Source organism: Anoplopoma fimbria, chromosome 14 (genome assembly GCF_027596085.1).
Source record: "Anoplopoma fimbria isolate UVic2021 breed Golden Eagle Sablefish chromosome 14, Afim_UVic_2022, whole genome shotgun sequence".
Classification (NCBI taxonomy): domain Eukaryota; kingdom Metazoa; phylum Chordata; class Actinopteri; order Perciformes; family Anoplopomatidae; genus Anoplopoma; species Anoplopoma fimbria.
The window spans coordinates 12,298,217-12,319,595 of NC_072462.1; the positions used below are offsets into that span (position 1 = coordinate 12,298,217).

The window sequence follows — 21,379 nt, forward strand, 5'->3', positions numbered from 1 at the left end:
TTACTTGCGGACTGCTTGATCAAGAGGAAATTAGTTAGGCAACTATGTTGATAATCAAAGAATCATTTAAGCAAAAACACAAACAATCTGTAATTCCAATTTCTAAAAATTTCTTCTAAAACTTTTTTTGCCTTGTTATCATTGGAATGACATTTTGTTTTGGTTTTGACGGATTAATTAATAATAAAAATGATGTAAGTTGCAGTGACAAAATGCACCTATCTTTTCCATTTAATAAGGTCCATGATGATGTAAAAAAAGTCATCAGAATGACACCAAATCTTACTCTTTCATATCCAAATACCCTAAACTCTCATTACAACTTTAGAAACATTGGTCATGCTCACAACTTCCTGTTGTATAGCTCCTCTCTCTCTCTCTGCTATATCTTCCCATGTATCTCTAATGGGTGTCCCATTCCACCTGACCCCCAGTAAGGTATCGATGGCTAATTCTCTCCCTCGTGTCACGGTGGTCCTTGCCTGTCAATCGGCATAATCTGAGGGCAGACACCACAACATTAGCCTCCCCAAAGACATTGTCTGATGGAGAACACAGACTCCTAAGAGTTACTATGGCTATCCATTACCATCTGATGCTGAATGAGTAACAAAGTGAATAGGAGTGGGGGAGGTCAAAGGGGACAAGGGTTGTTTGGCTCTACTGTCCCTCTACAGGCGCCTATAGGGAGGAAGGTAATCACGGCACAGAAAAAATGGAGAATAATGGCCACATCAGCTCCAAACTTCTCTGTATTCTTTGGTGCTGAAAGGCAAACATGATACCTCGCTGTTGAGTGAACGGGGTTTTAATGAGTTGTCATGAGGACAGTCAGGTGGAAGCAGTGGGTCAGTCGAAAAAGAGTGTCTACTTTCTGATTTCATGCCAACTAAATAAAGAGCTGTGTCTGTGTGTCCTGCCAAGGCAGCTGTAAATATACCATTATGTAAGGGGAATCAATTTCAACTTTGGGAAAAGGAAACACACACATGACTTTAAGTCCAGAGCTTGTGTTGGAACATCAGTCGGCGTGATAATTATTAAGACTCGAGACTAATATGGATGGAAAAATGATAAATGTGACTGCCTTTTAGTCTGTTTCACTGCATTTACTACAAACTGGGCAGTTTCTAACAATGCAATCTTCTTCTTTTTCCAATTCATCTCAAACACGACAAGACTACAGTACATCATGGTTACATAATTTGTGATGGTTAATATACTGTATTTTAAGAAAGTTTCGAGTTTCCTCAAGTTGGTGTTCATACTTCACTGAAATGGAAACCAGTGGTAGCCTTCAGGCAGGAAATGTGAATCAAACAAACCTAATATAAACTATGTTTGTGTTGGAAAATGGCTGTAAGTATGTTATTTGTAGCAAATGTAAAGAATAATACAAAAAAAAAACTAATCCTGGAATTATACTTAAATGTTTGACTTGGTTCGAAAGCCAAAAAAAACAAAAACTGAAAAGTGTAAAAATAAATCACAACTGACAATTAAAGCAGCTCTGGTCCATTGCCATAAAAACATCAAGCATTATATTTAACCTATTTCTTTCTGTGGTGACTTATATGACGAGAAGTTAATTCAAAACATCTTTAAACTATGGACGACAAGACTTTGAGGTTTGTTAAAATACCAAAATCCTTAGGAGTCAACGATTAAGAGCACTCACAGCTTCGGTGACTACTGACTGGGGGCTTAACATCCCATTAAAACGTTGAGGAGTGTTGAGTTTTGGTGACGGTTGGCAGCTGTTGTCACTTGAACACTTGCACGCAACTCTGGGAGGCTGAAACATAACATCCATGATACAAGCAGACTGATACTGCAGAGGAAGCTTCTGGAAAGGTGCGGTGCATACAGATCCAAGAGAAAAAAAACCCAGAGCGGCTCTGCAGGAGAGCTCTCTAAAGTCAAAGCTGGCAGAAGTTTCTGAATGAACCTTTAAGCCCGGTATCATCACCGTATTAATGTCAGAGAACTCATGTACAGCCAGACACACTTTAAACCAACAGTTATACCCTCTGTGTTTTTCTTGTGAAGCTGTGCGTCCGTGTAAAACATGTAGGCATCCTCACGGTTATGTAAACACATCTTACTATGACAGATCCCCCGATTGGACAAGTGTATATATCATACGCTCGTGACCGTGAGACTGTAAATCTGTGCGGCGTGCATGCCAGGAATTCATACTTGTTGTGAACTCCGTGACCTTAAACGGATGATCGCCCATGATGTTTGTCCGATATCCAAATTTGTTTTGATTTTGACGCAGGATGTTGTCAGTGCTAAGCTTCATACACACACACAGAGAGATGTAGATAAGGATACTGCTGCTTAAATGCCTTATTGTACGGTAATGTTTCAAGAGGGGTTTTTTTCCCAGCAGGAGAACATGTCATTCTCCTCAATCTGCTGCTTTGTTTTAGATCTTACAGCTTTCATCTTAATTACCAAGAAAGAATAGACGCAGACAAGCTTCCTGGCACTCTGCAAAAGGGACTGAACCTCCCTTTAACCAGACCAGAGCATGAAACAAGGAGCGGACTTGACAAAGTACCTGTTGCTCGGCTCACTAATACCTGCTAATATCACCTTTCAGCGCTGATGAGGGCTTCAGGGCAGATGCACACCTGCACTCCCCACAGCCAAAATTGGTAGTTTGAGTCAGCCTGGCCTCTGGGAGAGATGTTTGAACTTTTCAAATTAGGTTATTGAAACCTTCTGACTTCTGTTTTGGTGTTTGGCTGCTTACATATTCTGTCTTTCCTCATGAGAACCAAAGAGAAGCGGCAACAAGGGAGGATCAAAAAGAAAAAAACATAAATAACTTGAGTCTGGCTGGAAATGCTGTTGGTGAAGACCTTTAACCAGAGAGATGCAACAAAAATGTGAAGGAAAAAAAAGATCCTGACAGCTGAGTTTTAAGACAAATGTTTCCTTTGATTTTCATTCACCTGAAGTCATTTTCAAGATGAACTCACGTTGGTTATGTGTCACAGAAGCATCAATCAACCTTTTTCATTTGTTTGATTGCTTTGGGAGATTGAAGGGCCTGTCAGAGGTGAACATTATTGTTGATGGAGAGCAGAGAGACGTCCATCAGTCACCAACCTGCGTGAGCCTTTTTCTAACACTTCATATTTCTTTGTGGTGACTGATGAGGTGGAATATAAATTACAACATTTTTTGTTTTTCCCAGAGCGAAAGCATCCCTGTCACTGTGTAATAAACTCATAATTGTGTCTGTCTGTGCCACTTTTTCTTTTGATAGTTGATTCTGCACACACAAAAAACTCCCATCTACTAGCTTCGCAATTATTTAGACAGCTAATGGACTTCAGCGAGATAAGCGCGTTTTCATTTTGGCCATCGCAGCAGTCCTGTCTGTTTTGCCGCTCCACATCCGCGTTGTTTTCTCTGACAAAGCTGGCCAAAGCACTGTCAGTCTGAGAGGGCTGCAGGGGTGGAAAGATTGGTGGTGATCTAAGTGGAGAGACAGAGAAACGCTGACAACGGGGTTAGCTCTTTGTGCGTTGCTGAACTGTTGCTGATGTTGTTCGGTGGGTTCTCTCGGTTCAGAGCTGTTCTCTGAAGCTAAAATAAAGCTGTCGTTAGTTAAAGTCACCGGTGTCGCTACTGAGTTACCACACATGCTTGTAGTGCTTTTTGAAATGAGTGTACAGTGATGTATAGATTAACAGAAGATTTTGTCCAACATTGTATATAATGTTGATGCCCTTTATGGCAAAAGTGAAGTGGTCTTAGGGCTACATCTAATAATTGTATGATTAGTGATTAATCTGCAGCTTTTTTCAATGTATCAATTAATCCTTTGGTCCTATAAAAATCCCAATTTTCCACACACCAAAGTGATGTCTTCAAATTGCTTTGTATTCCAACAGTCCAAAACCCAAAGGTATCCAGTACATTATCATGTAGGACTACAAAAAGCAGCACATTCTTACATGTGGAACCAGCAAATGTTTGGCGTTTTTCCTTAACTTTTACTCAAACAATGAATCGATTAACTTTCTGTCCATTTTTTGGGATTAATTGTATCAACTCTGCTCTTTGGTATCACCCCATCTGACCCTGTGAACACACTGGATCACTTCAACATTGCAGTCTGAAATCTGAATGTCGAACAGAGCTGGTCACAGTATAACAACGATCATTTACTTTTATTGTCTCATCATTTATTACTTGCTTTCCCAACAGGCAACTAATGAAATATGTTTTGAATTCAACAAGCAGATTTTTCCGACGTGCTTTCTACCAAAACAGCTCTTGAAATCTCATTTCTGCTGGGACATTCACAGTATTTCTCCTTTTCTCACACATGTTGCTTCAGATTGTTCTGCCTGAGAACGTCTTTACCAGGATGGATTTACAGGCAGCCTGGGAGCCATGAATTCAGCAGCGTGTTCGCTTATCTGCCTCAAGCAGTGAAGCAAAGTGAAATGTGATCCAGCTATGAGAATGTTTTTCTCCTTAGCATGATTTTCCCTCCTCTTGCAAGGTTTTTTTTAAAGCTACATATCTTGTACAACCACACCTGTGTGGTATTTACCTACTTATATGCTTTAAAAAGCTTAAGCTATTATACAAAGTTATTTCTAATAGCTCAGGTGGTTGAATCCAATTCACATCATTTCTGTGAAGTCAGTCTTGCTTAGTACTAAAAAGTTAATAGTGTGTGTAGTAAAAACCTAAACTTTGTATTTACTCTTGCTTTTGTTGAGTTGAAATATGTTATATATACGTTTTCCTAATTCATGTGTCATGATCAAAAGGGTGCAGTGCACTAAAACATAAAAGAGGAGCTAATGAGAAATGCCTATGTGGTTTGTTGGTGTCTGGCTGCATATGTGAAAAATGTTGTCTAAAGCCTTTTGTGAACTGATCCTCATCTCTGCTTGATGTTAGCGGCTCGAGCCAACATTGGCAGCTAGCCTCACACACCCGGATCTCTGACCAAACTGTTGGTAGTTGACTTGCATTGTGGGTAATATACTGCAGAATTTGTGTATGAATCAATGCATCAATTCTGATACTTAACTTTCGTTTTTTACAAGTATTAGAGTTTTATACTATATATATATAATTGAACTGCAGCGTAATTAATTATTTCATTAATGGCCGTTCCCATCCTTTCTAAAAGTTCTACATGACAAGCCCCTATTGAGAAGATATCATTGCATATAAAATTAAACATTTTGCGAGAAAGAATTACTCATTTAGTCAGAGAGAAGGTCTGGAAATGTTGGTCTTCTCGTCCAATAAAAAGTAATCTGCAGCTGCATCACCTCAGCAGCAATAAATAGGAATGCAAGCATCATAAACTGGTCGTCTGAAATCACAGCTGCAATAAACACAAGCTACTAACTGTAACTTGTAAAACACCTCTCTGCTGACATGATGAATGGACGATATAAGGGAAAGATACTTTCTCAATGAGAACAGAGTTTTGTTGTTAAGACAAGTAAAGCTGTCTCAGAAATCCTTTCATCCCTTCCTTCAGTCGGAACTGCAACTTAAAACAGCGCAAAGTTAATAATAATATCGCCGCCATCATTCCAAACCAGATGCAAACGTGTTAGTATTCATTACTGTTGAATGCATAGAGACAGACCTGTGTTGGAGTTAAGATCAATGCGGTGCAGAGGAAGACGTGCCCCCTTCTCAGCTGGAGGTTGAGGGAGCAAAGGCCACGCTGTCGCTGCTCACCGCCGGACCCCCGGTGCCACTTCTTCATCTGTTTCTTGTTTTTCGGTGCCACAGATAAATCTATCTACTTCTGTTTCTGCTCAAACACACACTTCACGCTTCCACTCCCTGCCTTCCTTTGCCTCTCGCTTCCCTCTTTTACCTATAACTCTTTCCCCTAGAACTTCATTCTGTCAAGTCAATGGCAGGTCAATGTGACACACCAATCTGCAGCACCCAGGCGAGGTCAGGCTCAGGCTACTCTGTCTGCCTTTCAGGAAGCCTTTCCTCTGCATGTACTTCTGTCAAAAGGAGCCGAAAGAGCAGAGGAAGCATGTTTTCTAAGTCACACGCTGAAAGAAAAGCGAGCGGCCGAATGAAAACCCAGTGAGACAGCAAGCTGAAGGCAAGATGGTCTCTGTAAGGAAGGGAGAGGGGTGGGGTGGGAGCTGCTGGTGGAGGTGGAGGGGGAGGGGGAGGGGTGCGTTGTAAATTAAGCAGCCCTCCCCAAAGTGGGGACCTGTAAATCTGGTGAACGAAGAGTGGGCACTCTGCCAAATGACTCATCCACAGCGCTCTATAAATACAGCCGTGAAAAGGGGTCGACAAGGCTGCTGCTGCTACCGGTGGCCAAGAAGCCCAGAGACACCGGGGGTTTCTCTCTGTTGGAGGAAGGCTCTTTAATGGCCTCCTTATCGGTGTTTTTTTTCAATCTGACCCAGACTTGAAGGCGAACCACACATCATTGACTTACACCAAATGGCAGAGAGCGGCCCCTTTTGAACCTGGACATGAAGGGGGGGATTTAAGACCGACACACTACCTGTTTAATTTTACTCAGAAGAAACGGGGTAGTGTGGAGACTAAATATTTATCCAGACATAAATCCGTTTACATACCATTGGTCTGAACATTCAAGTCAAGTGTCCCCCAGCAGACAAACATACTGTAGTAGCCAAGCTGAAACCTCACCGGAGGCCGAATTGCGCCCCGGCCAACCTGATACATGGGATCAGGGGTTGTGGACGGGGGTTAGAGCGGGAGTCTAATGGAGGACGACGCTATGTGACATGTCAAATACCGATCCCTAAGGCTGTTGTGTAAGCATCTGAGCTTCCTGTCCCGTCCCTCTCTGTGGCCTGAGACTTCAGTGCATTTCCTCCAGAGGATGTCACTCATGCAGACTCTCACACACGGGAATAATAACGCACAAGAACGGAAGAAGCAGCTCCTGGAATTGTCTTACAGGAGCGTAGATGAGAATGGGGCGGATATTCCAAACAACGTCTCGCACGTACAAAGGTATGCAGCTTATTGTTCGGACATGCTGAATTCCCCGACCTCCTGCTTTTTGTCAAAAATCCTTTTTTGAATCAGCAGTTCAACCACGCATCGCATGAGAGTCTGGTTGAGATGCAAAGAATGTATGTATGGGTCAAATAAATGTGTGGGAAAATTCCAAGGTTGTGTCTTGTTTGACTCAATTCTTCATTCTCAATATCTTCCGCACCATTTGTTGTCCTTCACAGCTCAGACACAAAACCTTTTACCACCACAAGGCGCTAGTTTATCATCTTTTCATTATCTGACAGCTTTGTGAACACTTTGTTGCCGTGCACAATATGAAAAGTGGAGCAGGCAACATTGCATGTCCACTCAACCTACACAATATGCTCTTGTGTTGTTGTTGCAGCTGCCTTTTACCATTTAGTGGTTGATCAATCATGGCTTAATGAAAAATGGGCTTCATCATTCACTCTGCAGTTTGAGTCATTTTTGCGAGCTCCCACGAGCTTTGGTCTCATCGCTGGAATTCATAAACAGCACACTGTGTATTTACAAAGATACACAAGAGGACCGTAGCCACTGATCAGACTGATGTTGAAGACACTGACAAAATATAAAGACATCAATCATATTCATGTGCTGTTAAAAAGTTGTCACCTCCCACTTACGAAACAAAGTGTTTTTAACTGTCAAATCCTATCCCGAGGGAAAACATACATATATGTCATCTTTTCTTAGAGGATTCTTCAACATTTTGGGAAATCATTAATTAATACCACTGTCATATTTGACTTATAAATGCGAAGCTACAGCTGGTTAGCTTAGCTTAGCTTAGCTTTAAGACTGGAAAGTGTTTCATAGGGGGTAATGTGACTATTTCTTGATGGACTTCTATGGTCAAAGGTGTCAACAGGCTAGATTTTGCTAGCCTTGCTAGCCTGTCAGCTGCAGTGACTTTCTGGTGTCTCTGCTGGTTGCCATCTTATGCTAAGCTAAGCTACCTGTCTGCTGGCTGAAGCAGTCAGCAAATAAGGCTATATATATTATAAGAAAATATTCTTTCAAATCATTTAAGCTCACAACAAGAGTCAATATCTTTGATTATAACCTCACTCTTGAGCATAACCCCCCCCCCCCCCTAAAAACCTGACTTTTCTTCCCTCAGCTGGATGTGACAGTCCATGTCTTTTCTAAACATGCATTACTTCAAACTAAGAGATGTTAACCATCACACTCATCATCTCCTTAAAAGGACAATATTTTCCACAAACTGCAGATTTCACCCTGAACTTAACACTGTCCAGATCGTCTGCCATAATGAGCAGTCTATCCCACGCAGAAGGGAGGCATACAGAAGGAGTCCAATGTCCCCTTTAACAAAGCTGATCATTATAAAGATCACCCCTTTGAGTCAGCTTGCTTCTGCAGCTCTGGCAGCCCAGACTCCCACAGCACCTCCTGTGATGACACCTTGGGTAACCTGGTCAGTGACCTTTTCCTAATCCACAAAGACATATGTAGTCAGGATTTGCAAACTCCAAACCGTACAACAATCTGTGAGAGGGTCAAAAAGATGTTGCCTCTGCTTTGAGGAACCAGCAGGTGTCTGCATTGTTACTTTAAATCCATTTGACAGTCCGACAGTTTCCTCTCCAGCACTTTGTCACAGGCTTTCAGAGAGAAGGAGTTTTCTGAGGGCTTTTTGAGGACAACATCCCCTAAATGTTCTGCTTCCAACATCTGTCAATACAGTGGAGATGCTCCTAAATTATATGTGACACTGAAGAGTCTTTTCAAACACTGCACTGCACACTGATTTCCTCTATGCCCACTGCTTTAGCATTAATGCGATTTATAATTATCTCAGCTACCTCTGCCAAGGAAATGTTCTTACACTCCAATGTTTTCCTCCTTTTTCTGAATTTTCTTTTTTGAATGTCAGCATTTCCCTGCCTCTGCAAAGGCACACTAAGCTATGTCCTGACTTCGCCTTCAGGGAAACTGAATGAACCAGAACTCCAATGTAAAATATAAAAAAATCATCCTCCATTGCCTCTATTATCTGCAGCCAACCCGAGCTTCTGCTTTGGCAAATAGGAAGCAGCAGCCTCACTTCCATGGAAATAATCATAAACCAAATCCGTGGACACATTACAAATTCTGACCTGATGGTAGCAATAGATGAAAAGTCAAGGGATTACTAAAGTTAAAACCAATCCTCCTGAGGGGGTCATGTGTTTATCAAATCCAATCGCAGTCCGTAAATTAGTTTACACTAAACCACAAGTGACAACTTCATGGTGGAGCTAAATGAAAAGTCAGGGGTTCAGCAAAATTATTAGAATTCATCTCCTAAAAAACTAAAATTTCAGTACAAATATTGGTCCCAATCCATGTTGTAGGTAAAGAGATATTTCACAGAATAATTAAAAACTTTGACCTGCTTTGTGGTGCTTCATAGAAAAGTCAGCAAAGTCATAGAGCCACGACACTAACATGGCTAAAAAAAAACCACAGTACATGTTGTTTACTGTAATGTCAGCACAATTCACAATGAACACAATCTCAAACATTTCCCCTGAGATCCTCCCTGGGGAAATGTTACTTATTAACAAGTTTGATATGAAAACATGTCTCTGTTGCTGCGTTACTATTTTCTCACTTCTTGCCCGCCAGGACATTGATATCCACTGTATGTGTTGGTCAGAGATGGCCCTCTGTAACACTGGGTGCTTGGGACCATAAATCCAGCTATCAAGAAAACAACAACAGGGGATGTGAATCTCAGAGGCCCCCCATATGTCAAATGTCAACAGAAGCAGATTGCCAGGCCACAACTCCTCCAAGGAGGCCGTATGCTGCTGTGTCACAGACAGCAGGTTATTGACTTCATATGCACGCTGGTAAAAACATGGATGTGCATAAACATGTCTATACACACATAAACATGTATGCACGGAAGCAGAGAGGGAGGAAATAGAAGTTCAGTTTCTGACCTTTTTGAAAATGTCAAATCACAAAGGGAATTCTTGAGAGGGACAGGACACGCGGTCTGAACGGACGGACTAGAGGAGGACCTACAAATACAGATAGTAGACACTTTTATGTGCAAAACACAATCTTGTCACTCATGCTTCTCCTGCTTCCTCATTTTTGCCAGTAATATCCATAAATTTCACTGCTTTCCCTCTTAATGCATGCCTTGATACTGCTGCTTTATTCCTCCTGGATTTATTGGTGCACTAGAAGCTTTGAGGGTTCTATGCATCCAATTGCTAATTAAATCAATACATCAAAACGTGGAAACGGAGAGCTGCTTCTTGTTTATACACTATGTGTCAGATTAATTTGATCAAACTTGTATGGATTAATATATATTCTATCTATGGCAGTGAAGTGGGTGTAGGAGCTGGAGAAGTAATTTTATTTCCTAGAGCTTTTTTCATTTATCATAGGTGGGAGGCTTTCCTGGGAGTTTGATAGCTGAGCCTGCATTTTACTTATTTATCTATTTACTTTATTTTTTTCAGTTTGATTTATATTTACGGGATTTATTACTTTTAGCAAATTTATTTTCCTTTTGATATATGCTTGTCTCATCTTGTATATTTTATATGCACTGCCACACCTTTTTCTTTTAAATCTGCCCTATGTGAACTATTTCTAACGATTTGTTTTAATTCTATGCAGATGATCTGTCTGTACTGCTGCTTAGCTGTAATCTTCCTGTTTGATTGATTTAATTCTATTTTATTGTATATTTCAATTAACTCTTTTAAAATCCTGTCTTTTTATTTTGTCTTGTGTCTCTTTGGTATCTTATCTTAAGGCCTCTTTATGTCTTATGTAAAGAACTTTGAATTTTCTCATCGTTAAAAGGTGCAATATAATTAAACCTGCATTTGTTTGATCATAACCACATGTTTAAATGTCCATGAACTTTGACATACCTGCACACCAAGACAGTATTATCAAATGATAATACTAATTGTATTGTAACTGCATGAATGAATATACAATGAAGAACAGGAAGTCTAAGATTGTGAGAGCAAACCAGTTGCTTCTCTTTGGAGGATGCCTTGAAATAGAGCTGCAAAGGAAGGTGTGAGGCTGTTGTGGGATTAAAATAGTCCAAGGTCTTTACGGCACTCCATAAACACCACTTTAATGTGTGCATAGTAGTTCTACACATAACATGATATGATAAAAATATCATCACCGTTAAAGCTGCACCAGTGGTCATTGAATCGTTGTTTATACGGAAAGGCACAAACACATACACAGCACACATGGGTGCCTATTTGAAAAACCCCTCAATACGTCCTGACAGTGAAGTGTCAGCGCCACAGATTAATATGTGTTCTCAATTACTCCACTGGGGGCTTCCTTAACCTTAAACACAGATGCCTTAAGCATCAGCCTGATATTTATTAAAGAACAGGTGGAATAATTGTTTGGTTTATTAAAGCCCGCCCTATCCCATATGCTATCTTAGCCTTTTTTAAAATGTAATTCACCCGTCTATCTTCCCATCATCATCTTTAGGTGCTTAAAGTCTACATGCCAATTTATAGGGAACTTCTGGCGTCCTCATAATGAACAGTACAGTGGTCCGTGGTCTTATAATAGCACGTCTGTCTTCACCCTCTAATAGTAATCATTCAGTCGTTACTTTTTAATTAGAAGTCTGACTATGGAGGTTCAGGTAAGATTAGATAAAGCACATCCCTAGACCGATCACACTATGATGGATTGTTTTCAGTTTTCATTAATTAAACAGATTAATAATGATAAGCAGATGGCTCTAAACATCTCTTCAAACGTCCCTTCTGTGCTTGTCTAAGTCTGATTTACTCACACTCTGCCTCACCTGCCAACTCATATTTACTGTGTAATTATCACAAGTCAATCACACAAAGTGTAAATTAGATTTTCACCTCAGTGACATATGCCACTCATAAGTCACTGCAGAGGTCACCAAGGTGACTGCCTATGGCCACCCATCAGACAAACATGTCATGATAGTGATAGAGCATTAATCATGGCGGCACTAAATAAAAAATTGTTTTAAAAATAAATTAATATATGCTGATTAAATGTTATCACTGTGGATATTGTGCTGATGGCAAAGTAAGAATAAAACCAGGCTGTAAAAATGTTTAATAAAATGAAAGTATGAAGTATTTCAAAAGTAAATCTGACAAAAATGCGAACTCAAGGTGCACAAAGTCGCTTTTTCCAGAGCTCTCAACTCCATCTCACAGTCTTCATCAGCAAGTCGTCATTATGGTACATGTATATACACATTAGCTCCCATTAACTGTCAACACAAAGGCTACATTTTGCAGGATTCTTATAGACTCAATTGTACAATTGATTTTGTGGCAACGTGTACCATTCTATTCTATGCAACAACAACAAAAAAAAACATTAACAGGGCTGGATTAGAGGATTATCCCCAGTACTGCAATGCCTTAGAAAACCACATGAGGGCACTATCACCTTAATTTAGAATCCCTCGATTCAGCATCACGTCAACTCACACTCAAAATGATGAAATGTCTAGACATTACTTTACTTTGTACAATAAGCTGAAGCCAATCATTATCTTTGATGCTGCCAGAAGAGGAAACCTTTCAACTCTTCATGTGTCATAGACTCAGGCTTCACCCTGTAAACAGCATTCCTGCTCCAGGCCGTCCACCTGCACCATGGCAGCATGATCCCAAGGTCCTCTCATGAATGAAGGGGACGGTGGCCTCTGGGGGATGAATGAAGGGAAATATTCCCATAATTCAGCAGCGGTGTGACTTGCCGTGGCCTGACCAGCCACTCTAACTAAACTACCAAGAGAAACTGAGAGAAGGAGGGGTAAAATCCTGGGGCAACTAGAGAGAGAAAGAGACATAGTGAACTCTACAGCCAAAGCCCCTTGTTTATTAGAGCTCAGGGATACACTAGCACACTGTTTCTCCATCAAAAACACAACAGGGAATGTTTCCTGTGTTGATTCTTGTTTCATAGGATTAGGATGATTAATCCCAGTGGGAGTAACATTTAAGGTACAGGTATGTACGCAGCTTTCACAGGAAAATAGATGAAGAGTCTCTGCCATTTTTGTCTAAATGCATCACTTGCTAAAGGCAGGCTCTGCTCGTTCATTCTATTGCAATCTCATAACCGAGAGTTATGTTATATCACACAGCTGTGTTCAGATCATACTTGACATTCTTAGGAGGATTCACTAACATCAAATAACACTGCACGCTGATCCTGAGCAGCAGGATGTGCTGATATGTATTCCAGATATATGGACTGAGAATTTTTTTTTTTTTTTTTTCTGTCAGTGCTGCCTGTGTATGAGAAATACACTCTCAAGAAGCTACTTTTTCCTGTGATCCCTTAGGAAGTAGCAGAATTTAGAAAGAGTTTGCAGGTGCATCCAAATATGGCTACATGGAAAATGTCCTCTAATGTAATCCTCAAGCATGGCATAAACTTTTCCTGCATAATAATCTGCGAAATAAACATGTAATGCCATAAACAGAAATGTTGACAGCTGTAGTCATGCTTTTTTGTTTGTTTTTCCTCCTTCTCTGTCGCTCAGGCCCATGTGTGCTAGCACATGTTGTAACATGTCCGTGTGATGGAAGAACTCCACCGGCGCTTAAAGTCTCAAAGTGTGGGCGAAAACAAAACAAAAGGCTCATTGTGTCTGTACCTATGTGTCTCGGTCAGACGGTTACAAATAAAGACATAACCATGATTCCAGTCTAAATATTGTTTCCCATGTGGTGAATCTGCTTCATAACTCCTCCTCCTCTCTATCTCATTGATTCTTTATGCAGGATTAAAACACATCAGCCAGATGTGGATTTTTCACAGCGAAAAAACCCTAAATACGAGAGTAGAACAGAATTTTTTTTTGATTGTGCCACACCTCATGTTCTTTTAGCTATTTTGCAGAATTGTCAAGCTTTTCAAGGCACAGAGTAAAATGAGTAAAACTTTCCAGAAAAGCTAAAAATATAGAGTCTCCCTCCCCATGCAGATGTCCTGATGCTGCTATTCAGCCACTCGATACCCGGCTCGTGTTCGGACCTCACCAGCATCCTTAGAAGACAACGGACATCTCTGTACAACTCTGACTTCCACCCCATTTCCCTTGCTCGAACCCCCCCCTCATCACATCCCGTCTGTCTTTCTGCCAGAGACTGTCCATGTGTTGTGCTCAAACTGCACAGCCCCATTTAGACCAGTGGAATATATGTGTTGTGTTTTCCTTTCATTTGCTTCTCTGAGACCTCTTTATTTGCCGTTTCACAACAAGACTTGTTCTTGTTTTCCAGCAGTTTGAGGGTGTAGTGGATTTTGCCGAGAATTAGTGGTATTTTTAAAGAAACTCTCTTCGAGTCTGTTGAGTCCTCGTTTTTGTGTTTAACAACCAGCGAGGCCCTTGTAGTGAACATGCTGGTAGTCACATTTTAGTCAGAGTGAGTAATTTAACAGCGTTTAAGACACAGCCATAATAAGACCCAGGCCTTTGATGGTTTGAAGAGGAAAGTTTACTGCAGACATTGTGGCCGTTGGAGTGAAGTGTGAGCAAATAGAGAAAATCATAGCTGTGAATAGAGCTTGTGTACTGGAACTACACAATAATACTAAGAACAGAACTTGACATTTTGGGGTCTGCAGCTTCATATTCAGACATGAAAATGCCAAAAATATTTCTTGGAAATGAGACTAAGTAACCTTTGAAAGAGGAAATAACTAAATCTCAGTGGTACAGATGGAAAAAACACTGCAGCTTTACTTGGTCTGGATTATCTTATGATGGCAAATGTTAGCTAATATTAGCAGACTTTAGCGTGATATTGCGGTCATGTTTGCTGACCAAGCTGCAGTATGTGACTCGTTCAGGGTGAGAATATGTTGGTATACCTCCTCTCTACTTCTGCAACTGTTACACTTTGCATCAGCATATACTCTCTTCCTATATATGTCACTTGTGGGTTAAAGGTAAAAACACACTTTGGGCATACAATGTAAAATGATCTGCCTCTTACTATAATTCAAAACATTTTGGGAATAAAAATAATGTCAATAAATCAGAAATCATCTGGGTATATATTATCTAACAGCATTTTATTCCAAAAAGTAAGAAAAAAAGAAAACAACACTACTGAAAAGGGACAAAATTATGCAAATGTTACTCATACATTAATGAAAGCCTCATTAGTCAATTATGACCTCGGTTTGAAAAAAAATGAGATCCAAGGGTGAAACCATTAATTATTCTGGGCATCAGGTAACCTAGTAGGAAAAAAATCCTCTGATCCTCTGTATTTGTCTGTAGTATTTATTCACTAATGGCATAGTAGTGTACCTACAATATTCCCAATGTATCAGGGACAAAAACCTGTAACCGCCGTGTGTTAGCACATCCTTCAAAGCACATGATCTGTCTTAATTTGTGAGTATTATGACTTTTTGTACTTTTGTACCATTTGTACTTCAATTACCTCCCCGGCATTAAACAATACACTGAAGTGAAGCTATTTACATAAGTATGATTGTTAGCAACAATTCAAAGTGAATCATATGGTGCTACATCAATCCGTTAACATTTAATTTACAGTAACTGTATTTGAGTAATACATGTATTATCCCTGCTGCCTTGAAGTCATGCAGTACTCAAGTTTTAAACTGCTCTCTTTCAAATATTTGACCACATTCAATACATTCTAATAAAAACCTTTACATCCAACATGGATGACCAAGACACTCAAGACAGATGACGGCCTTTCAGGTGAGAGGAACATGGCAGCTGGAAGCAGCACACAGTGGAAGTGATGTTATGACTGCTATAGAGAAAACTCACTCACTGGATTACAATTTTCCTTTTCCGCTTGTTCATTTATTCTGGGAAATGAAACAGGGACTGAAAGAGGGCGAAATGAGTCAGCGAGGCATGTGCTCAGTACTTTAGAGTCATACTACTACAAAATTCAAATTGCACGGGAACAGGACTGACGTCACCCGGCAACTTGGTGCAGAACAGAGATCACATGCAGAAGTGCCATAAAAAACCATCGTATTTCCAGAGAAAAGTATTTTTTATGGATGTCAACAAAGCCTCATGCATCTTTAAGTAATGTTGAATTATGTGCCACACACATTTTCTCTTATAAACATCAGCACTGTAGCTACAATTGTTACATCAACAGCATAAAAATACCGTTTTACCACATCAAAAAGAGAAATGAAGATATAAAGTTTTATTTGTGAAACTTCCCTTTGCTCCTTTCATGACAGATTAGTTTTGTTGTGCAAAATAGCTTCATCTAGCCAAGTACTGCCCAAATGCACAAGCATAACCGATTATTGAACACATTTTTACATCCTCATGGATGAAGCTTGAGAAAGTCTTCCACTACATGTGTGCTGATACATAAAAAATGTAATCTACCATGGCGAAAGCATACAAGAATATGGAAACTCAACTGTTGTTTTGTTTCTCTATAACACCACCATGAGTATAATTAATCACAATTTGACAAGTTGACTTTGATTCATTTCAATGTGAACATGAAGTGGCTGCAACTGAAAGTGCATCAAATGATCTCTATAGGGAACTGTTAATCATCATCTTATGTGGAAGCTATTAAAAAACCAGCAAGGTCATTCTCAACCAAAAAACAAAAACACCATCAAAATCTCTCAGGCGAACCTACAACACACCTGGACTTTTCATCTGTCAGCTTGGGCCAACTGCCCAAATTACTTATTTAATCCTGGCTCAGTCTCAGCTTTTAATTGACCTTTTACTGACAAGTGTTATCTGCACCATTATCTGCGAGGTCACACAGTTTTTGAGTTTGTGTGTGTCCAGTGGGAGCCACAAACCATGTGAGAAAATGTCTTATATAAATATATAATTTGGTTTCCTCTGAGAGAAACAGTAGTGGCGAAATGAAAAGATAAATAAAATGCAATCGTTTCTGCACACATCCGGTGTGTTTTCCTCAGTGTTTTTACTGTGGATGGATCAACTGGTGCTACTGTATCTTTTACCAGCTGTCTCTATGTCCCAAGTGTGTGAATGTGTGTTTTAAATATCTATTCCATAGACTCACATTCCAGGCATCGCTCCGCCTGGGAAAATACCCCTATTCCTTTGTGTTGTATTCGACCAAGTTTCCATATAGTCTCATGGCGTCTGTGCATGTGTTTGTGTTTGAGTGTGTGTGTGGGAGTGTGTGTGTGTGTGTGTGTGTGTGTGTGTGTGTGTGTGTGGGAGTGTGTGTGTGTGTGTGGTCAGTGGTTTCAGTAAACTTGTGAGCCAAGCTTTTGAACTAAATGATTAGTTTTGAAAAGTGTACTTATTCTCTTTATTGCAGAGAGTTAGACGAGATAATCGATACCACTCTTATATCTGTCTGTTAAATATAAGGGTACAGCAAAGCAGCAAGTTAGCTTAGCTTAGCATAATGGCTATAGACAGGGGCTATATGGGGTGTTGTGTCACTGTAAAACAAAAACTGACTTTTTTTAAACTCTAGGTTTTTAAATCTGTATGGATTTAACATACAAAGGCACTGATAGACATATATTTTTAGACCTTTGTACAAAATCAGGCTAGCTATTTCCCCCTGATTCCAGTCTTTAAGCTAAGCTAAGCTAACCACCTGCTGGCTAAAGCTCCATATTCAGTGTGTAAATAGGAGAGTATCAGTCTTCACATCTCTCTTGGCAACAGTTGATCATATTTCCAACAAAAATATCCCTTTAAATTACTAACAGTATATATCAAAGTTCATATATGCAACTCCAGCAAACAGCAGACAAGCAAATTACTTTTTTCTGCCATGGAAAGCAGCATGTATACATTTCCTCCTTATGATTCTCACAGAGTTTATGACTTCACTTAAATGTATTTGCTGCAGACAGGAGTGATCATAACATTGTGTTTTTGTTGCCGCTCTAGCCGACATTGCTATGATCATTTTGCCAAAAGTAAAGATAACAAGGGATTAAATTGCTCCCATCTTTTCCTACCTGGAATGACCTCGAAGAGAAATTTCCCCCCTTCATCGCCGCTGGTTGGATGCTCTGTGACTTTGTTTCCAGGTAAGAAAATGGCTCCCTGCAGAGAACAAAGAGCAAACTGATCAGATGCAATCAATATCCCAAACAGAGTATTTTAGTTCAAATATTTAGGATTGAATGCTGACTCACTGACTGTCTTTTGAAGAGTATATATAGTTGTTTTTTTTTTTACATATGACACATGTTTCATTTTCACAGTATGATTTTAAAATGGTGCATGGTTTAAGACCACACAGTAAACATTTGATTCATATATGTATTTAATATATTTTCTTTACATGTAACTGCACATTTGATCTAGAACAGGTTATTCTGAACAACGTTCCTGGCTCTTCCCTTGTAACGGCAGCATTCCCGAGCTCAGCATCACACCGACTTTCACACATTATCACAGGAGAAGTATTTTTAAAACACTGACAGGTTTGTCAAAGGATTTTGCGTTGTCATGTGCATAAGCTGGTGCATAAGATCGCCAGGGGACGGGTCTGGATGAAGGAGCTGAGCTGTTGCAAAATGTGGCAAAGTGGCAGCATTATAGAGGATCACCGTCTGTCCACAATGATACATCATCTGTGTGACACTGAAGGCCAAAGATTCTCTGCTTTAAATAGCAGGAGCATCAGCATCAGCTTTTCCCAAAGTCAACCTCTCAATAACCTTAGCGTTGATATCTCCTGTTTGTTAGAAAGGCTGTGAGCCAGATCTGTGTAAGTAGACTTCAAAGAGACTGAAGGACTCATTGACTGGACCAGAAATACTATTTTGTGGTCATATTAGTGATAGCAGTGTTACTTATTACTTTCCTGATTAACATTTTACCCACAAAACACGTTATGAAATACGATATATTGTTATTGATTAAATTACCCAACAAGATATAAAGAAGTTAGAATTAGCTCCACTTTGACTGCATCTGTAATAATAATCAAATAATATATTAATCATATAAAACTGATAGAGGCCATTCAGCTGCCTAATTTTTTACTTTTATTTTAGTCACTTTAAGTATATTCTGTATTTTTATTACAGTGAAATTATGCATGCCAGACTTTTACTTGTGAAAGAATAAAAGTGTTATTTTCATTGTGGTTCTTCTGCTTTTTACAGGCACGATCGATTAATTAATCTTTAAACTGATTAACCTAAATCAATTAATTGTTTAATGCATTTATTTAACCCCCAAACTCCCTGACTCCATCCGCTTATGTATGAGTATTTGGTTGTTTTATTAGTATACCATGACAGGTAACTGAATATATTTAGGTTTTAGACTGTTGGTCACACAATTTGAATGTGTAATTCTTGGGGGGTTTTCTGACATTGTATGAGCCAACAATCTATTGATTATTCGATAAAGAAACTAATCATTAGTTGCAACCAAACTGAGGTAAAGGATCTGAAAATGAGTTGGAGACTCTATATCTATAAACTGGATTCACCTTACACTCAGCATTGTGGTTACTTTACCAAGTGCTTGCATGTGTTGATCCTAAAAGACACAGAGTAGTCACTTCGACCCTTTATGCATTCAAACTGTGCCTTTTCACCTGATTAACAACGTGGACGTCAGAGCCACAACGGAGCATCTGACAGTCATTAGAGGGCCCTCTATCTGGGTTCACGTTAACGCAGACAAGATGTGCATCGGTGACAGTGCGAGTATTAAGGACCGGCACACATTAGGATCTGAAGGGAGTCAGTTTCCTTCCTGCTTAGAGAGAGAGAGCTCTTTAATGAGCCATAACTGTGACATCCAGGAAGTAGAAACTCTACCTGAAGCCCCATGATGAAGTGCCTTAAAAGGGGGTTATAAAGACGGGACAGACAGACTCCAAACTGGAGGAATGAGGGAGAGAAAGCGCGTTTGATGTGGTTGTCAGCAACAGAATCTGTTCAGCTTCGGTTTCTTGGGATGAAATGGGGTTTTTTTTGTCATGTACTGATTCCAGGGAAAGAAGAGATGACTTAAATCAAACGTGTGTGGGTGAGATAGACTTCAAAGATATGTGCCTTTTGGACTTCATGCATTCGAAAAAAAAGAGCTGTGTAGTCCCTCCATATTATAAAGCCACAACACCACTGATATTCCTCCCCTCTGTTTCTAAGCCACAGCCACACTTTCCATACTGAAGTCCTCCCTGGTGGTCTGTTGTTTGCTGCAGACAAACCCTACCACAGACAGGGTAATATTTACCAAGCAAAGAGTACGGTAGCCTGGCCCAATCCAACAGGGAAAAAAAGAAAACAAAAAAACTGCTTTTGGGTGTTTGCTGCATTTTTATACTGTTGTTAACAAAGATGAGGTCATTTTTTTTGGAAACCCTATAATGACATAAACCCACTTATCTGTTGTTCTCAACCAGAAAGCTGTACACACACACATTGGGACGGAGGAGGTTTCAGAGGAATCTGTCTGAGGAAAGTGACAGCAGGAGGCTTAGGTTTGTAAGCAGCAGCCTGGCCTGTCAGGAGAGGCTGTTTCTGAGTCCACGTCCAACAATATGCTTCAAATGAAATCAAATTTAGAGTGGTTCCTCAGACTGCAGGCAAATACCAGAATACTGAGTGTGACTCCAGCTCTGATCAGAAAATCACATCTAAACAAGTATGTCCGACCAACCTGCACGCACTGTGGCAATTAAATCCAAATGTGAAGCCCGTTTCGGTCATAAACCAGACATTTGTTTCTCAAGTTTGTTTGGAGAATATTGACAGTTATGGGTTTAATGTCACAGTGTGCCTTCTTGTTCCCTGCAGCTTTGGATGTTTCATTAATAGGTCAGATTGGCTTTCTCAATAAAATGATAGGAAGACACAGTGACATGTGATAGGCTTTCCTCTGTCAATGTCTACATCGTTTAATGAGTTAAGAATAGCATTAGCGTTTTGTTTTAAGAAGATAAGCTCATGGGAGTTAACAGCTGGATTGGTCAGCTGGAAAGTTGCCCCAACAGTGAATACCTAATCTGATTTATTGGGCAACCTTTACCTTCAGTTGCAAAGGTTATTTGTAATGATTTATTTAAAGTTAAAGTTTTCCTCATCCAGCATGTACAGAGCAACATAATCATTGAATTGGAGTGGTGTTTCTGGCCACATAATAAATGTAACTCCAATATTCACTCTCCTTTTCACTCTATTTTTGGTCTCCACCAACTCCTGAAGGAAATATCTGGCTTTTTAGCTGCTAAACGCTAATGTTCAACAGCTAGTTGCTAACGTTGCCTGCCCTTTTATTATGATCATGTAATGTACAGTGTTTTGTTTT

At 39.9% G+C, this 21,379-nt stretch overlaps 1 protein-coding gene across 2 annotated transcripts in view; it reads right to left on the reverse strand.

Moving 5' to 3' along the window:
* arhgap24 (Rho GTPase activating protein 24) overlaps window positions 1–21,379 on the reverse strand; it is a 59,998-nt gene that overhangs the window by 20,858 nt on the left and 17,761 nt on the right. Inside the window, exon 3 of one of the 2 annotated variants that reach the window (XM_054612658.1) lies at window positions 18,061–18,148. In XM_054612658.1, coding sequence (XP_054468633.1) covers window positions 18,061–18,148 — 88 coding nt within the window. Of the gene's footprint in view, window positions 1–5,641; window positions 6,058–18,060; window positions 18,149–21,379 lie in introns of those variants that run through there. The other variant, XM_054612661.1, reaches the window with a different exon arrangement.